General features: G+C 37.3%; 1 protein-coding gene and 1 non-coding gene across 2 annotated transcripts; one reads left to right on the top strand and one right to left on the bottom strand.

Moving 5' to 3' along the window:
* Positions 1 to 305: 305 nt before the first annotated feature.
* On the bottom strand, positions 306 to 3,899 carry LOC141687386 (pectinesterase). The gene is made up of 2 exons (XM_074492635.1): positions 2,671 to 3,899; positions 306 to 1,116 (listed from the first exon to the last, which is right to left on the bottom strand). The coding sequence occupies exons 1-2, from the start codon at positions 3,725 to 3,727 to the stop codon at positions 425 to 427; spliced, it is 1,749 nt and encodes a 582-aa protein (XP_074348736.1). The 5' UTR covers positions 3,728 to 3,899; the 3' UTR covers positions 306 to 424.
* A 20,302-nt stretch (positions 3,900 to 24,201) lies between these two features.
* On the top strand, positions 24,202 to 24,308 carry LOC141688380 (small nucleolar RNA R71). The gene has a single exon (XR_012561825.1). It is a non-coding gene; the product is annotated as a small nucleolar RNA R71 (small nucleolar RNA).
* Positions 24,309 to 24,803: the final 495 nt, after the last annotated feature.

Below are 24,803 nucleotides of genomic sequence, written 5' to 3'. Positions count from 1 at the left end.
TACTCAGCCGTTGAGGGAGGGGATAACCGGCAGAATATATAAATACAGTATAATCTAAATCAAGATAAGAAATATTTAGAGAGGTCAATCAAATCAATGAGCAAAAAAATATAAAATAGTTGATAAACACACACATTTTAACGGGATAGTGTAATAGTAAACGTTATATTTATCCTTTGTCTATCTCAGATTTCTGTCACTGAAACAATTATTTAAGGAATCAAAGTTTTTTTTAAAAAAAAGAAGTTAAATGAAGTATAAAGCTTTGAATTTTTAAATAAAAAACACGGTGACAAAAGTTGAACTAGTAGAAGCAGATTTTATTTGACTCATAGATCATTCACACATTAGATAATAGCGGTACAAAAACACAAACGGGACGATCTTAAAAGCTAGATGATAAATTACATAAGAAAAACTATCTTCAAAGACCAAGTGAAAATGGAAATGTAGTTGCTCTAAGCCAACTGCCTCCAGCAATAAAACTCCCAGGAGTAAAGCCTTGAGCCACAGTGGAACTTGTTATTACTCTATATCCTTTCCATTTTACCCTTCCAGATGTTGCAGCCCCTGCACCAGTATTTTGGTACTCTCCGTAATACAATGTGTCTAGCGCGAAATTTCCATCCCACGGGAACCACCCGGCTGGATTGATCACATTAGTTATCGATGATTGCATAACCACCGTTCTAGAATATTGCTTCCAAGGCCGTCCCAAATAAGTAGGAAAGCTACTCTGTACAGGTTGTAGATCAGAAGTGGCACCAATTCTAGACTTTTGAATAACAATACCGGTGTTTTGATTGGGATCAGTTCGGCCTTGAGCTGTGACCATGTTCTTCTGACCTGAATTAGGACGTCGCGCATGAATGTCACAATCTTGTAGCACAACAGCAGCATTACCAAAAATGAAATCGACCGTGCCAACTATTAGGCAATTGATGAAAAATTGACGATTGGAATGGACGTAGAGACTGTCTTGGTAGGCCAAAATGTCACATTGGTAAAATGCAGACAAGTCTGACCCAACTCTGAGCGCCACGGCTTGATGTTTTGAAGCCCCGGCAGTGTTCTGGAATGTAATGCCACGGGCCAAGAACCCCGCTCCCACAGCAGCTGCACGTTTACACAATATTCATGTGAGGTTATTAGTACAATATTAAATATTGATCACATATATGCAAGCCCATCAAATGAGTACATGTTCTTATACAGTTACTACTACTACTACCAAGTACGTACCAACAACCAACCATCTTATTCTACTAATTTGACGTATAACCTGCAGTTAAGTAAAACATAGTTCATAATTTGTGATTAACTAGATCAAAATAGATTCATGATAATGACGTATAAGACTAAGTACTTGTAATTAGTAAGCTAAGATTATTTATATTCGAACCAGTTTATTTGCCAATTGAAGCCACATTATGATGAGGAATTTTCAACATTTGAATGCTTGAAATGAATACTCAATGGGCCACAACCAGCATACAGTTAACATCAGATAGTGATGGAAGGACAATCCCATGTTACAATATCAACCTAGCTTTTATGGCAATACGTATAGTAGTTGCCCCCTGAATTATATGAAACAATAGAAGTGTCGGTTCTTGCTACCTAACCATCTGAAACTAGGTTGGAAGATATTCAGCCGGCCTGGTTGGAAGATAAGTTGTTCTCCAACCACAAGCACGTAGATATGGAAAACTCCTGAATCAATTCAGAATGCGTGCCTATTCCCTACGTGTTCTGCGATTAACTTCTTTAAACTTTTGTCCAAGACTCAAGAGCGTGATCATATCAGCAATGGCCTTAAAAACAGTTAAGATCTTAACTTACAAGTCCTACAGTTTTATCTACATTCGCATTAGTCTATGATTACTAACACTAATCATCGATTAGTACCTAGTTTACCGTTGGGATAAGTCAAGAATAAGGATACAATTATTGATGAATGTCGAAACAGTCATACAGATAACACAAGCACTATGTGATTTCACATGCGACAGTTGGATCTGCACTCCGAAATCTATGTACAACTTAAGCTATACGATAAAGTTTGTTATATAATTTATATGAATTTTTGTGACATATCTGTATACGACAAGTGAAGCCATCACCAATATGACAGAGCTTGCCATCTTTTGGACCAGGCAGGCCACTTGCCCCGTGGGGTACTGGGTTATTGGACCCAAACTTGAGTCATCTTCAACATTTTAAACTCGTTTCAATTAACATCCGTGACAAGCATCTACTCCTGTGATTAGATTTCATATTTTTTGCTTTGGTAAAATATCATTCTCGAACAGTACCTACTTCATATTTTAACATATCTCTAACTTTTGTTAAGCATACTTTGCATAATTATTCCAACACGACACAATCAATTACTAAGGTTTATGCTTAATTTTACCTTCCTGGTCCAGCTACACCGACAACATTTTTTCAATTCTAGTATTGTCATATTGGACATGTATGTTAGTAAAGAGTCCGACTCTTAATGTATGCGTGCGTAATCAATTAGCAAAAATTCAAACATTTAGTGAAGGGGATGTGAGAATAGAACTCTAGATCTCTTTAACACTAGGAGCAGATTTAACGGATAATATCGTAAGCAGGAAACAAAGTATTTTTGTAACTGAAACGAATAATTGAGAAGAAACTTACCGACGGTAGCTGAGTTGAAAGTGGTGCTGCCATCTTGAACATTTTTGCTTGCTGTAATAATAGTATTTTTTCTGCCATCACCCAAAAACATTATGTTTTTCTTTTTCTTAGGCACGTCTACATTTTCTCTGTACACACCCGCCTTAATCCTGATCACATATCTCTTGGTGCTGTCCTGTGGCGCTGCTGCCACTGCTGCAGACACTGTTTTGTAATTCCCACTGCCATCTGCCGCGACGACCACGTTAGGCGTCACGGTGGATGACTGCAAAAGCCTCCTGTCTCCGGCCGACAGCCAGTGGGGCCACTCGCTGTTGTCCTCCTCCTCTTTCAGATTCCTTCCATTTAGCTTGGCCTCATTACCAATATCTGTATTTGTCAAGTTACATATCATGGCCAGGGCATTGCTGCACATTTTTTCTACCTGATGTTCGCTATCAAGCAACTCTTCACGTACTTTCTTGTCCGCACCATCATGAGAGAAACCATCAATACATGATTCTTGGTTGGTTATAGCGGAACTGATTAGCGTTTTGAGATCGCTAGCGTGTTCTTTGAGTGATTTTTTAGTTAAATACTTTTCCAGATCTTCCACTGTTTCGTGTAGCTCGTCTAGCGTCTCATCGATCAATTCTAGACAATCTGCCAGTGCTCCTTTTTCGCGCTTGGTCAAGTGTTTATGCTTGGAGAGCTTCTTGATTTTGGCGTAGGTCTTCTCAACTACCGTATGAGTGATATTCAGAGCCTGTTCGATCACATCTTTTTGGCTAGTAATTTTTTTGGACATGCCAGGGACCGAGGCAATAGTATTGTAACATAAGTCCGGGTACAATGTGCTGCTGCAAGAGGTCTTGAGGACTGAATGAGCAGCCGTGGCTTTAAAACTATCGATATGGGATTGCGAGGAGCCGCCTGAGTTATTCGTGACACCGACTGCAATGCCGATAACAGCAGAAACTAAAAGCACCGATGCAAAAATGGCTATGTACAGTTTTTTGTTTTGTTTGGTGAAATTCGACGTTGGGGCGCTTAAGAATTCTCTGACATTCCGAACCATTGTGGATACTGATCTGCAGGCTAGTGTTTGAACTAGTATTTGTTAAAGGAAGACGTTGGTCAGTGTCTGCATTAGTGAATGCTGTGAGATGTTTGATATGAATTTAAGAGGTTTATTTATACAATTTATTGACAGCTTGCAGGATAATGTAGCAGTGTAACTGTAACTTAAAATTATAGAAAGTTGGAATTATTGGGCCATAATATGGACGTTGTTAAAACAGTAAAAACACCATGGGGGCTGGAGTGTGATGATTGCGCTACTCGGACTTGCTGCTTCCCTTTTTAATTTTATGTGGATGTGATTTGGATAGCTCTCTCTATCTTTTCTGATTCCAAATACGTTCATGTTTTATTTTGTTAGAACAACTACGTAATAGTTCAAGGTAGTCTTATTTCCCGATTAAAATTTATCTTTCACAACAAAAAATTGTATAAAAAATGTATAGGTCAGCGTTATGATAAAGTGTATTTTTGAAGTTGAGACCGAAATTTATAAAATGTCATATTTTATATATTAGGAGAGGCTTTAGTTGTTTGTTTGACAAAAATAAAATAAGACATAAGACTTATTTTGAAAAATGGTACTTATTTATAAGACGGTTATCTATTTTTCTTCAAAAACAAGGGTTATCTATTTGGATGCTTGTTTAGAAGGATAGATAAATTATTTATTTTATTTATGTGTTTAAATTAATTAATTTTTAATTGACTATGAAAACATCAAATTAATATTTAATCGATTATATTGTCAAAAGGACAGAGGAGCGGCGACAATGAGAAGTATTAATAAGGACATCTAAAATGGGGTTGTATTGAAAATCAGGCTCCAATTAAAACTTAAATTCTGCGGTGCTTGTTGATGACAAAAGCAAGATAGACGTTGAACAAGTTAAGAGGGAGGCTTGTATATATACACAGCAACATCACTGACCATAGTAGGTAACTCCAATAGTATTAGGTATATTGGTGAGCTAAATTCAATAATAATATGTTACATATATTTTTAAATTATTTTATATATATAAGAAAATTTCACATATTCAAATAAATTTAAATATTTAATTAAATATAAGTAAAAATAAAATATTTATTTAATGAAAAAAATATTAAATATATAATTATATAAGTATAATAGTACACTTATATGTGTTAAAAAACATATACTTATATGTATAATAAAATTTTATATTTATATTTATATTTTATTATATTAGATTAGATTTATTAATATTTTTATAAATATGTAATGTTTATTAAAATAGTTAATAAAATTGATCAATAAGAAAATCATATTTTGACACTTAATATAACATAAAGTTAAAATATTAAATATGAAATAAAAATTTGAACACATAATTTTATATTAATTATAAATATAATATGAATAAATGTGTGTATTGATGTGTAAATTTAGGTTAAAATAAAGCAAAAAGTTGACGTGGTTTTTTTAGTTAATGACTACAGGATCAAAGATATAGGAGATGAGATACATAATATCTAAATTTTTTGCTAACATTATCATGGTTGGAGACGGAGTACTATATTTTATAGCTAATATGTATATAATTGTGTCAGACTCAAATGTTTCACTTAAAATAATTAAATTTAAATGCTTGATAATTAATTACATGTTTTAACAAATTTCGACTTACAAGCGAAAATATATCAGAATCTTCCACGAAATGAGATAAACCACTCCATCTATCTCATGTATGCTGATTTATGTTAATGAGAGTTGTTTCATAAGTCATATTAAAAATAATCATTTTTTTGAAAATTAAGAATAAGTTTAATTTAATGTAAAATTTGGTATTGTCATCATAATTTAAAAAATCATACAAATATCTACTTTTAAAAATTTAAATATTTAGATGTAAATAATTTTATATAGAATAAAGGTTTAAATTAAAAAAAAAATCTATTACTTTTTTTATAGTAGGTAACCCGCCTTAAAATTTGAACTGCTATGCCAACTTTACTTACCTTTTTATACTACTACGACGACTCTTATCAAAAGTACTTGCATGTATAAGTATAACCTCGGAACTTCATTTTATATAACAAATTGGGTGAAAAAACAGTGTTTTGCGCGGTCTGAAAATATTTTTTTAAAACCGACTAATGAAAATATAATAAAATTAATTACTGACCCTAGTTAGAAGGAAAAATTTCATGCATTTATATGATGTATCGTAGAATTTTAAACTTATGAAATACCTCATAATATTAGTTTATATAGTAACGTTACGTGTTCTTAACTCTTTTTTTTTGTCTATAATTTTAAAATTCTATTAACAATATAAAAGTAATTTAAAGGCAAAGAATTCAAATGGTATTATGATTCCCGATATTAAATTTACTTGGAAACTCGCAGTCTTTTGAGATCAATTAATTGTTCGCTTAGTGTAATTTCACTATAATTTTTTTCACAAAAATGTTAATCGGGGAGGAGACAACTCAATTTTTCACTTTTTTTTTTTAATTTTTTGATTGTCTTGAAATACCCAATATACATATATATAAAAAAATTAATGTCTATATAAGTCGGAAATGTATTCTTTGTGTCACAAATTAAGGTCAAATCAATTTTGTGCATGAAATACCATTTTTTTCCAATTTTATAAATCTAAACTTATTTCCTTGCTCATTTTTTGGAAGGCATTTGTTTTTCATCTTTGTATATATAACTCTTGTGCTTCACCATGTCATTAGATTAGAGGGATTGCCATAAAATAGATCACCTTATGCCAAACTGACAAAATGCTTCTTCACCAGTAATATCACAGTTAGTAGAATTTGAGGAAAAAAATAGCACAAAATTTATAAAGATTATCCTACCAATTTCATCATTCTCAAACATAAATATACACATTTTTATTCCTCTATACATGCATTTGAGAATTTTAGTTCCATCATATCCACAGTAATTCCAAATCAGATTTTTTTCCTGCACCTCATAGATCTTTCATACAAATATCAAATATGGAATATATAAATAAGTATCTTGAATAATAACATAATACAACTACCTGAAAATACATAAAAAGGAATATAACACCAAACAAAGGAAAACACAAATACATAATACAAAGTTACTCATATACCAAGCACATAATCAGCGCAAACCATAAATGAATTACTACGCAACGCAACACCTGCATGAATCAACACTTGAACTTTTTGCCGGATTATAATCATATAGAAATACTAATTTTTTAAAGACCTAAAAATTGTAGGAGGAGGCCAACCACATTTATGAGTGCAATTTATAATTATTTTTAGATAGACAGGGAGACATATGATTAAGCAGGGAGTAACAGAATTTTGGTCACACGGTTTATTAACCATGTCTGTTTCTTGATTTCTGCAACTGATCTGTTTCAAGAGCTCTTGATAATAGATTTTATATGAATAAACACTAATTATGTAATAACTTGAATTTTTGAGATTTTGTAAAACGCTTAATGAATAGTAACCCTGACATACGGGAATTTTTTTTTATCCCACACTATGTTGGGCATCAGAAATTGAGTTTCGGAGTCGATAACATGATTATACGTACGAAATGAGTGTATGTAAACGCTATTAGTTTTCGAAGAAAACGAATTTTGAAAAATGACCGTATCTACGAATCATCAAGGATTACTGGAATCACAATATAATTACAAATTTAAAATCCTACGAATTCAAATTCAAGAACGATACTTCAAAATATAAAGAACGTATACGAAAGGATTTACACCGCCAACCATTTGCGAGAATTTATTACGAAAACGAATAAGCGACCGAGCGAATGCGTAAATGAATAAATGAATGTATCGAATCAAGCTAACTAAACTAACTAACTATGTTAAGAAACTAACCATGATTAGGTTATCAAATAGTAACCTAAACTAGATAGCTTGATAACCTAAAGACTAGAATAGTATACCCAGAATTTAAACTAGATAGATTAGCTTGTATACCTAGGAAGCTAGCTAAGATATGCATAGATTTTCTAATACTAGGTTATATACTAAATCATATCTTCAAAATCTTCCAAGAGAAGCATTCAAGAAAGAAAGAAAATCTCTCTCTCTCCCCCCCCCCCCATTCTTCACTCCATTCGGCCAAAACAAAGAAAAACAAGAAATCAAATTCCAAACCGTCACTTCTAGCCATGGAAAAATCCACCATTAATTTCCAAGCTTTCATATATCTTAAACTAAGGTAAGATAAATTTTTGAGCTCATTTTATTAAGGTTTGATGGGTGAAATAAATTCAAGAAAAGTGATAATGAATAGTATGAATGGTTACTTTTCTTTGGTTTCTTGATTTTAATGGTTGATTTATGTTCCAAAAATCCAACCAAGTATTCCCAAGACTCCACCATCATCAAGAACACATCTCAAGCTTTCAAGAAAGGAATAAATCTTTGACCCATCTTTATTTAAGGTTTAAGTTTCAAGAACCTTTGAAATCCTAGATATAAACTTAGTTTTAGTGGTTGATTTGTTGTAATCTTGATGTTTAGTTAATTAGTTCTAAGGTTGATGATTGTTGCATCAAGAACATGATGTTCTTGAGAGGAGTTAAGTTTGAGATGATGATTTGATGATTTTTGGTAGTGGTATAATGATTTAAGACGTAAACGAAACTCGGATCGTAATCGTAACCTCGCTAAAACGAACAAAACTCAACATAAAGTTTCTGCAGACGTTCCCGAATGTATAAACTGTAGTTTCGAAAAGTAACACTTGATTATGATAATAAATGTTATAAGGATCGTTTAGGCGCTTGAATCGCTTGATTTCGATTTACGGATCAAAAGTTATGACCGCTTTAGTAAAAGTGATTTACGTGACAAAAACTGCTACGAATTACGAACTTTGGGAATAGAAATGCTCGACTTAAAAATATTCATAAATCATGAAATTTTTACAAAGAGTAATAAATAGAGTTCATTAAGTGAAAATAAGGATTTTCAATTTCATAAAAATATCGGAATCGAGACCGCGCGATTAGAAAATCATTAGAAATCATAAACGGAGCCGACGATGGAAATGAAAACGGATATAAAGAATTTCGAAAAGAAAGTGACCATGACATCAATGAGTACTTAAAGGGGTAATAAGAAATAAAATGAGTTGCAAGAAATATTAATAAGAAGCGCGTATGTACGAGTCGTCATAAATAAGAACGGGATCTAACGAAACGAAACAATATATGTTTATGATTATCGATTTCTGAGCGGACCCTAGAACATCCTCCACCTCAAAGTACCCAGGAAAGTTTACGAACCCAACTCCATATACTGTTGTGTTGTGAAAAGATTGTTTTACTATCTTTTGTATAAATTCCATGCTTGTTATGATGCTAAGCATTTGAGTTTTCGCATAAATAGCGATTGTGTTACGATATTTATAGATGTCGTAGAATACCATCATGAGCTGATGTATGATTATAAGACCGAGAGTTGGTCGGAGTTTTAAAACGAAAATTCGGGAGACATTTCAGAGATGTTTTGGACGATTAAAGTCCGCACTTATTTTATTCCAAGGGACTCGATGTCCACTTGCGAAGTATTAAATACCTCGAATTTATTTAAAACGATTTTCAAAGATCGTATTTCCTCAACTATATTTAATTACTTGAACAATGAATATTATTTCGGTTTTTTCACTTAATATAGGAGAAGTATTCTCCAACGATTATTCATTTCAAACTCGATTAATTATATTATTAAAGATTACTTTAATTATCTAAACATAAATTAGTTGAGGATTATTATATTAAATATTATTTTTAAAATATAATTATTCGAGATTTAATTATTTATTATTCATTTATTAATTATTAATTATTTATTAAATGATTTAATATGATTTAAAAATCATAAAACCTGATTTAAAGTACTTCTGAATTTCAGAGAATCATTCGAATAATTTCAGACCGTCGAATAATATTATCTCGACATATTTTAAATATTTTGAATATAGTTTCAAAAGAAACTCCCCCTCATTTAATTATCTGTTGACAACGGTCAATTCACATCCTTAGTACTTCCTCCGAAAATTCTCGGAAGTACATATATATATATATACACTGATAAGATAAGCTATTTCTATCAACAAGCAAAACGCTTAGGGAACTTTGATGTGGTTCGAGTTCTCGAGATATGATAGGATTCTTTTAAGGACTTGGAGGGGTAGACTCTAGTACTATGTATACTAGGGAGACTACCAAAGGTACCGCATGTGAAGGTACTCTGTGTACTCAGGAACTTGTGAAGTATGTGTATACCCAAAATGGGACACGTAGCCCGAATGCGGCAAGGGTGATAACTGGGATAAGAAGGTGTTGTTCTTCTACTAGTAGAAAAGGTTACTATTTCTATAAAACGACTGATCATCGTATGCGATGGCTCCAGTGAATGTCCTAAATTCTTGAAATTGGAATTGTGATACAATACCGTAACCCAAACCTCATTGCTGGGTTTACCATTAAGGTATTCGCAGGATAATAAATCCATTAAAGAATTATTTTCGAAAGAAGGTGTGTATCATCGAGGAAAAACTATTTTTGAATAAACATATCTATTGTATATGGACTTATACTTGAGTTTATCATACAGTCATTTCATACTGTACATTATTATGCTGGGAATTATAGCTCACACTTGTTTTCTTAAATTGACATAACATAACAGTGAATCAAGATGCCTATCATGAGACTCACATCCAGGAAACGGGTAGGAAACGACCAGCTATTCCGTAGGATGTTTGGCGTTGTACCTCAGGTAGACCGAATAAGCTAAATTCGTTTTCAGTTGTATTTGGTCCGGCTTATTTACAAGTATGACATATGTAAGATAATAAATAAGAAATGGATATTTGGTCGACGGACCAACCTTACATAAAGGTTACTTCCACTGTAAGACTTAATCACTTTTGGGATTTTAATAATTATCACCTTGTGGATTGATATACTCTATTAATGAATGGTTCGTTTCCAAGACAATAACCTATAAGTGTGTGTGTGTGTTGAGGATCCCCCAGAGGAGGAGACTGACTTCCTTGCCCCCATAGATGATGATGTTGAGATGCCTCAGGGCGATGGCGTAGACTGGACAGACATAGAGATGTACCCTTTCCTGACCATTCACCCTCCTACACCTCAACCAGGGATGCTGAGCCCTTTGCCCTACACTGATGAGGACGAGGATGACGAGATGGATGCACAGACCTATGAGGTCCATGACATATCCTCTAGTGACCCAGACTCACCCCTACCACCCCCAGTGACCATACATGTAGCAGTGTATGACTGGATATTGGCTTAGCTTAACACTGAGATCACCGCGACATCTGCCCGCATTGTGTTGCTATGACAGGCACTGACCGCCGAGAGAGCCATCATGCTAGGATACCCAGGGGACTTTAGAGCTGCTTCCCCGACCATATCTCGCAGGGAGATTGATGGGATTGAGCTCCGTACCCGAGTACATATGAGGATGATAGCAATGGGAGGATACATCTCAGTAGTTGATGCAGAGCTGATGTTGGCAGGAGCGATGAGGAGGGTTAGAGACCTCACGCGCAGTGACACTGACTGAGAGGACAATGACTACTTATGGACCTTATAAAGGACTGGGTGACTTTTCACCAATTTTGTTATGATAGCTAGTAGTAGATAGCATTTCTAGCCCTTCAGGGTACCCGATGTATGTATTTGTATTTCAGTATTCAGGACCAAGTAGTTGATGTATTATATTCAGGATCATGTATGAACTCGGACGGTTATTTTGTCCCCAAATTATAATCTGGGAGACCCTATGGTATATATCTAGCAGTTATTAAGAAATTGATATCCATATTTATTGTACTTGATAAAGACATGCTAGATAATAAATGACATGCTTACTCACAAATAAATTAATCTAAAAGTAAAAATTTTGCAACTGCATTGACATATTTTTATTATCAGAATGATGCCACCCCGTAGAAGAGGAACCAGGGAACGACCCGCAGAAACTGTTAACCAACAACGAAATGGACCTGACCACATAGTGAATGAGGAAATTGAAGAAGACCTAGACTATAATGAGTATGATGAGAAAGAGTATATAGAAGAAGAAGCTGAGGATACCCATCAGGAAGGGAACCCCATGAATAAATTTATGGAACTTTTAAGGGTCAATCTGAACCAACATCCCATTCCACCATAGCCGCATATTGCCCAACAGACTGCAGCCACTGCCTTCAGGGCATTTAAATCTCTCACACCCCCAGAGTTTCTAGGATATGCCGACCCCGTTGAGGCACGGGCCTGGCTCAAGGAAATAGAAAAGTCCTTCGAAATACTAGGCGTGGAAGAACGACACAAGATCATTTTCGCCTCTTACATGCTGAAGGGGGAAGCTAACTGGTGGGAGTCCAAACAAAATCTCGAGACTGATGTTGTGATTCCATGGGATAGATTTAACTGATTATTCTTAGAAAAGTATTTCCTTAGGTTCATGGAGACTCAGATGGAGATTAAGTTTCTAGAGCTGAAACAAGATAAGATGACTGTGGCGGATTATGAGGCCAATTTACTGAGTTATCACGATTTGTGCCTGAATTTATGAATATCGAGGAGAAGAAAGCACGACGGTTTCAGTTTGGTCTGAAACAATGGATCCAGAACCGAGTAGTAGTACTAGAACTGACATATTATGCCATCTTAGTACAGAAAGCCTTGATTGTTGAAGCAGGTAGTGAACAAAGTTTGAAGGAAAAGGAAAATAGAAAAAGGAAGATAGGGAGTCAAGGCGGAGGAGGAGGAACCGGGAAGATGAGCCTTCCAAGCAGGTTTGTCAGGGGAGTGGTGTCCCAACCTGCGAGAGGCCCCGGATTTAGAAAGCCCCCAAGTGAGAGCATTGGCCAGGGCGACGGACAATCTAGGGCAACATTTCATAGCCAACCCCGCGCCCCAATGCCGAAATATCAAACATGTGGAAAAAGACACCTTGGAGTGTGCAACCAGGCGAGAGCCCCTCTGAAATGCTACATGTGTGACCAAACCGGACACCTTTCCAACAACTGCACCTGACTCAACGTGGCGTGTTTCCAATGTGAGAAGGTAGGGCACATGAGGAAGGATTGCCCGACATTAAGGCCCCCAGCCTTAGGGATGAGCAGAGCTACATTCAACCGGCCCCCAGCTGCTAGGACTTTCAACATGACCGTAAGGATGCTGTCCGAAACACTGACGTGATAGCAAGTACCATTCTGTTAAATTACGAACATGCAAATGTCTTATTTGATTCTGGAGTGACCAAGTCTTTTATATCTCAAAATTTTTCTAAGAAGTTAAAACTTAACGCCATACCCTTACGTGAGGTATTACAAGTGGAAATAGAAAACCGAGAAATAATTCATGTAAATCAAGTACACCCTAAATGCAAGTTGAGATTCGAAGGGAAAGTCTTCGAGGTTGACTTAATCCCATTTGTGTTAGAAGAATTCGATATAATCTTAGGAATGGATTGGTTATCCAGTAATGGAGCGCAGATAGATTATGAGCGAAAGAGGGTAAAGATAAGAGTACAAAATAGAAAGGAAATAATGTTCAAAGGTCAATGACAGACCCATAAATTTATGATCATACTTTAGGAGAAGAGATTGTTAAAGAAGGGTAACGAGGCCTACTTGGATTATGTGATGGATACTAAGAAGAAAGTTCCCAACATACAGGACATACCCGTAGTGAATGAATTCGAGGATGTGTTTCTAGAGAACTTACCAGGATTGCCACCTGACAGAGAAATAGAATTTGCTATAGAACTAGCACCAGGGACGGCACCAGTGTCCAAGGCCCCTTATAGGCTAGCCCTAGTTGAGATGAAGGAACTAGCTTCTCAACTGTAAGAGTTATTAGATAATGGGATGATAAGGACCAGTGTGTCACCGTGGGGAGCACCAGTACTGTTCATAAAGAAAAATGATGGTAGTATGAGATTATGCATAGACTACCGAGAGTTGAATAAGCTGACTATCAAGAATATATACCCTCTCCCTAGGATTAATGACCTATTCGACCAACTCAAGGGTGCTATACACTTTTCCAAAATAGATTTGAGAACATGATATCACTAGTTGAAAATTAAATCTGAGGATATACCAAAGTCTGCCTTTCACACTAAGTATGGACATTATGAGTTCTTAGTCATGTCGTTTGGGTTAACCAATGCACCCACAGCCTTTATGGATTTGATGAACAGAGTGTTCAAAAAGTACCTAGATATATGTATGATAGTTTTCATAAATGATATTCTAATCTACTCAAGGACAGAACAAGAACATGCAGAACATTTGAGGATAGTCTTAGAAATCTTGAGGAATGAGAAATTATATGCCAAGTTCTCGAAATGCGAATTTTGGTTAAAGGAAGTTCAGTTCTTAGGACATGTGGTGAGTAGAAAAGGAGTTTTAGTCGACCCCGCCAAGATGGAGGCGGTATCCAATTAGGAAAAACCGACTAGCCCAGCTGAGGTTAGGAGTTTTGTGGGTTTAGTAGGATATTACCGGAGATTCGTGCAAGACTTTACCAAGAGGCCCATTAACTAGACTTACCCGGAAAACATAAAAGTTCGTGTGGACAGAGAAATATGAGGAAAGCTTTCAGGAACTAAAAAGGAGATTGGTGTCAGCACCAGTGCTCGCTCTTCCCGATGGAAAGGAAGAGTTTGTGATATACAACGACGCCTCGCACAAGGGACTAGGATGTGTTCTTATGCAACATGAAAAGGTTATTGCGTACGCCTCTCGGCAGTTGAAGGAATATGAGATCAGATTCCCAACCTACGATATAGAGTTATCAGCCATAGTGTTTGCCCTCAAAATTTGGAGGCACTACTTGTACGGTGAGAAATGCGAGGTTTACACAGACTATAAGAGCCTCAAGTATATTTTACTCAAAAAGAATTGAACATGGGACAAATGAGGTGGTTAGAATTGATTAAGGACTAAGATTGTAAAATTTTGTATCACCCGGGTAAAGCCAATATGGTGGCTGACGCCCTCAGTAGGAAGGAGAGACTCAATGATAATGACATCCGAGGAGCTAGTTAAAGAATTTGAAAATATGGAAATTGACGTGAGAATAACCGGTAAAGGATCAGAAGGATTATTTGAGATTAAGCTAATGTCGGAACTGACTGAAAAGATACGAGTGTGTCAGGAAAAGAAGATGAATGAAGAAAGAGAAACATTGACCGGTGAGGAAGTCAGATGCGAGAAAGATGAGAAAGGGATCATGAGGTATGCATCTCATATTTGGATTCCAAATGTGCAAGAACTAAAGGATGAGCTGCTGCACTATTAGGGCTATAACACACGCTAATATTCACGCAAGTATACGCGATCGTAAGTAATATAGAATAAATTCTAGTTCGTTCCCACATGGACTGGTTTAGGTTAATTTTAATCAATTTGTTTATGCAACAATGGTATGGTTATTATCCAATGCTAAGACGAATAACAAAGTGAGGTTGTTTATAACTACAATTAACTAAGAGATTATACTAAAGAACATTAACTAAGAGATTAAAGAGAGTTGAATACTATATGACACAAATATGGGATTCTAACTTCATTAAATACTTCATCCAATAGTCTTTTCATTCTTAACCTTAGAATGTAATGGTGATGACACTAATCAGATAACACGAAACTGATAAACGCCAACTTTCGTTGTACGAATACCATACTACCAGACATCCACAAAAGAGATAGAAGCTGAATAGACACCAATTATATCGAGACCCTATATGTCTATAGAATTTGATAACATAACGGTTTAATGAACAAGTTATCTATCTTGATTACATAGGGCAAGTAAGATGGTTAAAATTACCTACGAATCATGCATAATAAATACATGAACATATGCTAGCATGGCAAGTCCTAAAGCCTTAAATTCACTTTCGCTTTATTAAAGATTAACACGCTATCTTATAAGTTCGCGACGCTCATAAGATGAATAAGCACAACCATTACTAGGTTATCATACAATCACCACACACTAGGCATTGAAACAAATTAACTAAAGGAATCCAAAAATAAATCCGTTAGAATCCCACGATAACGATTAGCCCATAATCGGACTCATCATCAACGTGGGTTTCGATGAAAGCATGGTATAATAAACGTAATCTTTATACTGAATAAATAATAAACCAAATACGAAACAAGAATATAGGTTCACGAATAAGAAAACTAGCCTCCAAAGTTATAACTTAAAACAAAGATTCATAAGTATAAACTAGATCCTCTTCGCCTTGGTTGAATTGTGCTCTATGGTCTTCTTACGCCTTCTCCTTAAGCTCTGTTACATCTTGTTATGCAAAATGACCTTAAGTCATGTTTATATAGCAGCCCATGCAGAGTAGAAGTCCATCAATTAGAATCACAAGAGAATCAGGATTCTTTTATCTCAACCTGGCGCGACCGCGCGATTCTACAGCGCGGTCGCGCTGATTCTCTAGATAATTTCCAGACTTCTTCTTTTTTTGTTGATTTGAGTTGGTCTTTTCATGAGCTTTTATTCTAGACACCATCCTTACACTATATTAGCATCAAAACAATGCCAATTAACCTGTATTCCTGTTAAATGCCTGAAATGCAAAAATACTACAAAACACGTTTAAAACACTAACAACTCGAGTACAAAACACCAATTCAAAGCTTTATGGAGCGTTATAAAGTGACATAAATGCCACTCAACCCCCAAACTTGAAATGATGCTTGTCCTCAAGCATAAACAGACTCAAAGAACAAGAAATAAAAATGCATGAATGCAAACTATATGAATGCAACGATCCCCATAGCATAACTAAACCAACCAACAAGCAACATCTCAATAAATGCAGTTATTCTCACAAAGATCAATCAAGCCCCAAAAATCAACTTACAAGCCAGAAACGTGCGTGTGTGTAAATGCTTACAGATAAACTATCGCAACTAGATCAATAATTATGACTTAGTACTCATCAAAACAATCACAAGGTTATAAATAGAATAAAAGCTATACTCAAATAACTTATAATACTTCAATTCTTATATCGGAGTTTTACATGGATTCATGTTTTTCTTCACATCATAAAAATAACACAAATATGCTTATTTGACCGTGCAATGAGTGAGGTCCACAAAAGACTTATACAATAATACCCATGTAGCGAGCGTTAGGTTAGTGGATCCCAGACTATAAATAGCCTTTGGTCACTAGGCACAAAGTCCCCTAAGAACTTAATAACTTGAGTATTAAGGAGCCCACTCGTGATCAATTATGCATAAACACTTTTTTATCTCTTTTTTTCTTCAAATTACTGAATGAGTGTGTTTCGCTCCATCTCGTTCAACCCTAGAGTACTCATATAAAATGAGTCGGCTACTAGCCATTTGACACCTAGCCACAACAACTAGCAACGAAATCTAATTTTCTCCGATTTTTAAATATCCATGTTATTTTATCATTACGAGAACATCCTAAATTCTAAATATAAACAAGCGATTAAACTTCGACAAACAAAAAACCATGAACCTGATCTAGCACTCAAGCAACCTATAAGACTTAGTGAAATAAAATTGTCTTTAGCATGCAAATCAACTCGACAAGACTTAACATCACTAAATATAACATCACTACACTAGCATCAATATTACAAATCAATCAGCAAAATCATCTAAGAGATCATGTTATTATGCAAATGCATGAAACTATATGAAACAACTATCATAAAAAAAACAAAAAAAACTACAAAAATAATAAAAAAACTACTACATGGCAAATATGCAACTATATGGATTGAACTAGCATGAATATGCAGACTATATGAGCACAAAACACATAATCCTTAACTACTACCCCCAAACTTAAAATATTCACTGTCCTCAGTGAAGTTAATAGCAAGGAATTAGGCATACCTAATCAGAAACAAGGTCATCACCCTCAAGGGGTGGAGTGTCAGGAGTGTCTGGAGGTGGATACACAGAGTCCTCACCGAATACTGGCCACTGGATGTCAACTTCTGTGGCTCTGAATGCAGTCCCCAACGCCTGGTTGAGGTCATGTGCAAACTTGCTATGGATATCATGCATCACATCCATTCTCCTAGCTAAACTCCTATATTGCGTCATACTCAAATCAGCACTGCCCTATCCTTCCTCCTGCTACGATCCCGAAGGACCAGCCTCCTCTCCCAACTGAGCTTTCCAAGCTGCTCGACGAGCCTGCGAAGTCCCACCAGCATAAGTCTGATCTGCTAGCCTTCCACCTGGCAGATGGTCATAAGAATGTTCAAGCCCCTTAGGATCAAGCTTCCCACCATACCACTCTGTCATATTCAACAGCGTAGAACTATCAATCGGGGCACTAGGGAGTTGCAGCTGCTCATGTGCGGGTCTATGAATGCCAACCTCCACACACAACTTCGTCACAATGGACGCATAGGGTATCGAACCCGTAATACTCCCTCACAAGAACCTCAGAATACCCTAATGGATAACCCTCCCAAGATCCACATAGTCTCCCTAAAGAATCCCCCACAACAAACGCACACGCTCCACAGTAATCTCATACACGTGAGAAGATGGCATGATGTTAGCACAAATAAAAGAATTCTATGCACGTGCAAACCTGTTCATGCACGAAGCAGGGAACGTGGCTTACTCATTCGTGCCCTTCTTGAACTTCCAATGAGTCTCAGGCACACACAGGGTAGCAACAATCAAATCCAAGTCAAACTCCTCTGGGGTCTTCTAGTTCCAGTTCTCCTGCTCCTCCCTCCTCTCGGGCTGCTCAATCACCCTATGAATCGCCTCAGCACTATAGTCCACAGTCATCCCCCTCACCATGGTGAAACCATTCTTCTCCGCCTTAGCATTAGCATAAAACTCATGCACCACACTCATGGGCACAACAGCGGGTGCCTCGCAAAAAGCAACCCAACCCATCTCCAAAACCATCTCCAACAACTTACCATCTTTCCCCGATGGTAGAAAACCACGCTCCTTGGCTATAGGCTTCGAAAGAAGCCTCACATACTCCGCCTCAGCCTCTGGAGTTGAAAGTCTAGGCCTCACACCACCTGCACTCGAAGAATCAGTGGTGCTCCTGCATACTTGAGTTCACTGTCTTTTTGGTGCCATTGAGATTGAATAAGTTTGAGAAAATAGAAGTTGTAAGAGAGATTTGTGTGTTTGAGAGTTTGAGAAGTGATGGAGAAGTTTGTGTATAAGTGTATGTATATATAGGAAATTGGGAGAGAATTGGTTATGAAAAAGGAGTGGGAATTGATTATGGGAATAATGGGTTTGATTTGGAGAGGGAAATTTGGGATGTGGAAGAGTAAAAATCGGGTGGGAATTGATTTTGGACTAAAGTCCCCGATTTTTTATTATTTTCTGCTATTTTTTTTAACACATGGACTCAGCGCGGCCGCGACCTACCTTGGCACGGGCGCGCCGTGCTTCTGACATTTCAGCGCGGCCGCCCCCAGGCAACGCAGGTGCGCACAGTGTCTGGAAAAATAGCACGGTCGCCCCGCTCCACAGCGCGGGCGCGCCGTGCTACTGTAGTTGGCCCTGAATTTTTCTATTTTTTGATTTTTTTTGTATTTTTCTCTTTTCTTTCTGCTTCCTCTACCTACTAATGTACAACAAACTTAGGTTGCCTCCCAAGAAGCGCTTGGTTTATGTCATTAGATTGACGTAAAATCTCGAGATCAAGTAGACAATAAAACGACACTAACCACCTCACGATTTTTCATATCCCCATAGTAGTGCTTCAACCTCTGACCATTTACCTTGAATGTTTGGCCTGGATCATTCTCAAAAATCTCCAAAGCTCCATGCGAAAACACAGTTTTGATTATGAAAGGCCCATACCATAGCGACTTCAATTTTCTAGGAAAAAGACGGAGACGAGAGTTAAATAACAGAACTTGTTGTCCTGACACAAATGACTTGAGCACTAGACCCCTATCGTGCCACCTTTTGACTTTCTCATTGTACATTTTGTTGTTTTCATACGCTTGAAGCTGAAATTCATCGAGTTCATTCAATTGAAGAATTCTTTTCTTACCAGCTGCATCAAAATCATGGTTCAACTTCTTCAAAGCCCAATACGCTTTATGTTCGAGCTCCACAGGAAAATGACACCCCCTACCATAAATCAACTAAAACAGCGACATTCCTAATGGAGTCTTGTATGCTGTTCTATATGTCCAAACAGCTTCATCAAGCTTCAAAGACCAATCCTTCATTGACGGACACACCACTTTTTCTAGAATACACTTGATCTCTCTCTTAGACACCTCAGCTTGCCCATTAATCTGAGGATGGTAGGCTGTAACAATGCGATGATTCACATTATACCTTTGCATCATGGTAGCGAACTTGCGATTGCAGAAATGCAATCCCTCGTCACTGATTATGACTCTTGGAGTCCCAAATCATGTGAATATCTGCTTATGAAGAAAATTAAACACTACCTTCGCATCATTTATCGGTAAAGCCTTGACTTCAACCCATTTCGACACATAAATCGACCACCCGCAAGATATACTGATTATTTCAAGATGAGACAAACGGTCCCATGAAGTCGATTACCCAAATATCGAAGACTTCAACCTCGAGAAGCACATTAATAGGCATTTTATCCCTCTTGGACATAATACCCACACGCTGGCATCGATCACACTTCAAAACAAAGTGATGCGCATCCTTAAACAATATAAGCCAGAAGAATCCCGCTTGAAGGACACGAGCTGATTTCTTCTCTCCACCATAGTGGCCTCCATAAATAGCCGAATGACAGTCTCATAAGATTCCCCCCGTTTTGCCATACGGAATACATCTCCTGATGATTTGGTCAGCTCGTTGCCTAAACAGATATGGTTCATCCCACATGTACCACTTCACCTCATGAAAAAACTTCTTCCTTTGAGCGTACGACAAGTATGGAGGCATGATATTACTTACAAGGTAGTTCAAAATGTCTGCAAACCACAGTTCTTCCTCTTGCACTCCAAACAGTTGTTCATCGGGAAAAGACTCATTTATCAATATCTCATCCTGTGAAGTTGCACTTGGATCTTCCAAATGAGAAAGATGATCAACGACTTGATTCTCAGTACCCTTTCTGTCCTTGATCTCTAATTCAAACTTCTGAAGCAAAAGAACCCATCTAATCAATATAGGCTTCGAGTCCTTCTTCGAGACGAGATATCGAATTGCAGTATGATCAGTGAAAACTATCACCTTCGTCCCAAGCAAATAAGATCAAAACTTCTCAAAACCGTAGATAATGGCCAAAAGTTATTTCTCAGTAATAGTATAATTCAGTTGAGTACCATTTAGGGTCTTACTAGCATAGTAGACCACATGAAATATGTTGTTCTTTCTCTGCCCAAGAACTGCTCCAACTGTATATTCACTTGCATCGCACATCATCTCAAAAGGTTCATTCCAATCAGGTGCAGTTATGACAGGTGACGTAATCAAACTCTTCTTCAAAAACTCAAAAGCAACTAGGCACTCGTCATCAAACTTGAACGGGACATCCTTGTCCAGAAGATTGCACAAAGGTTTAGAGATTTTTGAGAAGTCCTTGATGAACCGCCTATAGAAACCCGCATGACCAAGAAAGCTGCGAACTCCCTTAACATAAATTGATGGAGGAAGATTTTCAATGACCCGCACCTTGCTTTTTTCCACCTCAAGACCCTTACTAGAGACCTTGTGACCAAGAATAATGCCCTGTCACACCATGAAGTGATATTTCTCCCAGTTGAGAACCGGATTGGTCTCAACTCACCTTTTAAGAATGTCACCAAGATTATGCAAGCACTCATCAAATGAATCGCCAAATACAGAGAAGTTGTCCATGAACAACTCCATATTCTGACCAATCATGTCAGAGAAAATAGCCATCATGCATCTTTGAAATGTGGTCGGTGCTCCATACAGACCAAAAGAAACTCTTCTAAAGGTAAAAATACCAAATGGACAAGTGAAAGTAGTCTTTTCCAGATCTTCTGGAGCGATACAAATCTGATTATAGCCCGAATAGCCATCCAGAAGACAGTAGTACTCATGCCCAACCAATCTGTCAAGCATCTGATCAATAAAAGGCAGAGGCAAGTGATCATTTCTCGTGGCCTTGTTCAGCTTCCTGTAGTCCATGTCAACTCTCCACCCCATGACTGTTCGAGTAGGAATGAGCTCATTCTTCTCATTAGCAACAACGGTGATACCTCCTTTCTTTGGTACACACTGAACTAGACTCACCCAAGAACTGTCAGAAATGGGATATATGATCCATGCATCCAGCCATTTGAGAATTTCCTTCTTCATAACTTCTTTCTGATCAGATTGAGCCTTCTTTGTTACTCAACAGTAGGCTTGCTACCTTCCTCTAGCAGAATTTTATGCATGCAATAAGAAGGGCCGATTCCCTTAATATCTGCTATCGTCCATCCAATTGCCGATTTGAACTCTCTCAGAATTCTTAAGAGTTTTTCCTCATCACTACCTGAAAGGTCAGATGCAATAATAACAGGCAAAGTAGATGCATCACCTAAAAATGCATACCTTAAGTGTTCAGACAATGATTTAAGCTCAAGTGTAGAAGCTTCCTCAATAGATGGCTTGAGGCGCAATGGAGATTTATTTAGCTCCTCCATTCTAAGAGATTCAAGAGGCATATCCATCTTCCGCTTCCAGGGAGAAGCATTCAAATATTGCAACTGCTCATCACCTTCATTATCTTCACTATCGGAATTCCCCAACAAGGCCTTTTCCAAGGCATCAGACCTTAGCAATTGATCAAGTTCTGAAGTAACCACAGAATCGACCAGCTCCACCTTTAAGCACTCCTAATTTTCCGTAGGGAATTTCATGGCATTGAACACATTAAAAGTTACATCCTGATCCAGCACTCGCATGGTGAGCTCACCATTCTGTACATTTATCAAGGTTCGGCCAGTAGCCAAGAAAGCTCTTCCCAAGATAATGGGAATCTTCTTATCCTCCTCGAAATCAAGAAATACAAAATCAGCAGGAAAGATGAGTTTATCCACCTTGACCAAGACATCCTCCACAATGCCTCGTGGATATGTAATAGAACGATCGACCAACTGCAAAGTCATATAAGTAGGCTTTGGATCAGGTAATTCTAACTTTATGAAGATTGACAAAGGCATCAGATTGATGCTAGCTCCCAAGTCATATAAACATTTGTTAAATAACACTTTTCCAATGGTGCAAGGAATAGTAAAGCTTCCAGGATCTTTAAGTTTTGGAGGCAACTTCTGTTGCAGCACAACACTGCTTTCCTCCGTGAGAGCAACGTGCTCTATGTCATCGAGCTTCACTTTCCAAGAAAGTATACCCTTCATAAACTTTGCATAATTAGGCATCTGTTCAAGAGATTCACCGAAAGGTCTATTGATATGAAGTTTCTTGAACACCTCCAGAAACTTCTCAAACTGCTTATCCAGCCTTTTCTTCTCCATCCTCTAAGGAAAGGGAGGTGGAGGATAAATCTGTTTCTCCCATGTATTACCCTCAGGAGGAGTGTGTTCAACAATAGTCTTCCTTGGTTCTACTTCTGTTTCCTTCTGCACTTATTCTTCAGCAACAACTTCTTCATCCGAAACTTGAGAGTGTTCGGGATTCGCAACCTTCCCAGACCTCAATATAAATTCCTTTACCTGCTCCTTAGCTTCCCTCTTTCCTGGTACTTCAGTGTCACTAGGGAGTGTACCAGGTTGATGATTTAGCAAGGCATTGTCAATTTGGCCAATTTGATTTTCCAAGGTCTTGATAGAAACCGCTTGGCTTTTGCACATGAGCCTCAACTCCTCCAATTCATATTTTTCATTAGACTGTTATAGCTGGAGTTGTTATCTTGGTGCATATTGCGGTTGCTTAAAATCAGGAGGGTTGTAATATTTTGCTGGATATTGCTGATAAGGCTGCTGAACCGCATTCTGAGTATTGCTCCAGCTAAAGTTAGGATGATTGCGGTTTTTAGGATTATAGGTGGCTGGCACATGTTGCTGCGACCTTTGAAAGTTGCTCACAAACTGAGCTGATTCACTAGAAATAGCACACTGCTCCGTCTCATGGGCACCAGCACAAAGCTCACAGATACTAGTGATCTGATTAAGTCCATAATTAGCCAAAGAATCCACCTTGAAATTCAAAGCCTTAAGCTGATCAGCTATAGTAGTAGCTGCATCTAACTCCAGAATTCCTGCTACCTTGCCCTGAGATAGTATCTGAGTAGGATTCTAGTATTCATTAGCAGCCATCAGTTTAATCAATTTATAAGCTTCATCGTAGCTTTTAGTCCACAAGGTTCCTCCTGATGCTGCATCAAGCATGGGTCTAGAAGTAGCACCCAATCCATTATAGAAACAGTTAATGATCATCCATTCAGGAATCCCATGATGAGGGCACTTCCTAAGCATCTCCTTATAACGATCCCAAGCCTCACATAAAGATTCTCTAGATTGCTGAGCAAATTGAGTAAGTGCGTTTCTGATTGCAGCAGTCTTCGCCATAAGAAAGAATTTAGTTAAGAACTTTTGAGCAAGAGCCTCCCATTTGGTGATAGACCCTGGTGGTAGAGAATGTAACCAGCACTTAGCTTTATCTCGCAGAGAGAATGGGAAAAGCCTCAACTTAATAGCATATTCAGAAACTCCATTGAACTTGAAAGTGTCGCAGAACTCGATGAAATCTCTGATTTACATGTTTGGGTCTTATAGAAGAAAACCCCCAAACTGAACTGAGTTCTGTATCATCTAAATCGTGCTCGACTTGATCTCAAAGGTATTAGCCGAGATGGCTGGTCGAACAATGCTAGACTGAATATCATTGATCTTTGATTGAGAGTAGTCCATCAAAGCCTTTAGATTTGCTTCTGGTTCTCCCATTGTAATAAGAACCTCTTCTTCTTTGTGAACTAAGATCTCTTCTTCAACTTTCTCCTCGACTATAACTTCTTACTTAGCTTGATCCAGTGTTTTCTTACGAGACCG

This window comes from Apium graveolens, chromosome 9 (genome assembly GCF_009905375.1).
Source record: "Apium graveolens cultivar Ventura chromosome 9, ASM990537v1, whole genome shotgun sequence".
Classification (NCBI taxonomy): Eukaryota; Viridiplantae; Streptophyta; class Magnoliopsida; order Apiales; family Apiaceae; genus Apium; species Apium graveolens.
Note: the sequence above shows the minus strand (reverse complement) of the source record. Positions and strands in the feature narration are given on the sequence as shown.

What these genes read in the sequence shown, in the direction of transcription:
- LOC141687386 (XM_074492635.1), bottom strand. Translation starts at nt 3,727, where the DNA reads ATGGTTCGGAATGTCAGAGAATTCTTAAGCGCCCCAACGTCGAATTTC. An exon ending in TTTCAACTCAGCTACCGTCG is followed by an intron (nt 1,117 to 2,670) that starts GTAAGTTTCTTC and finishes GTAAACGTGCAG; the next exon opens with CTGCTGTGGGAGCGGGGTTC.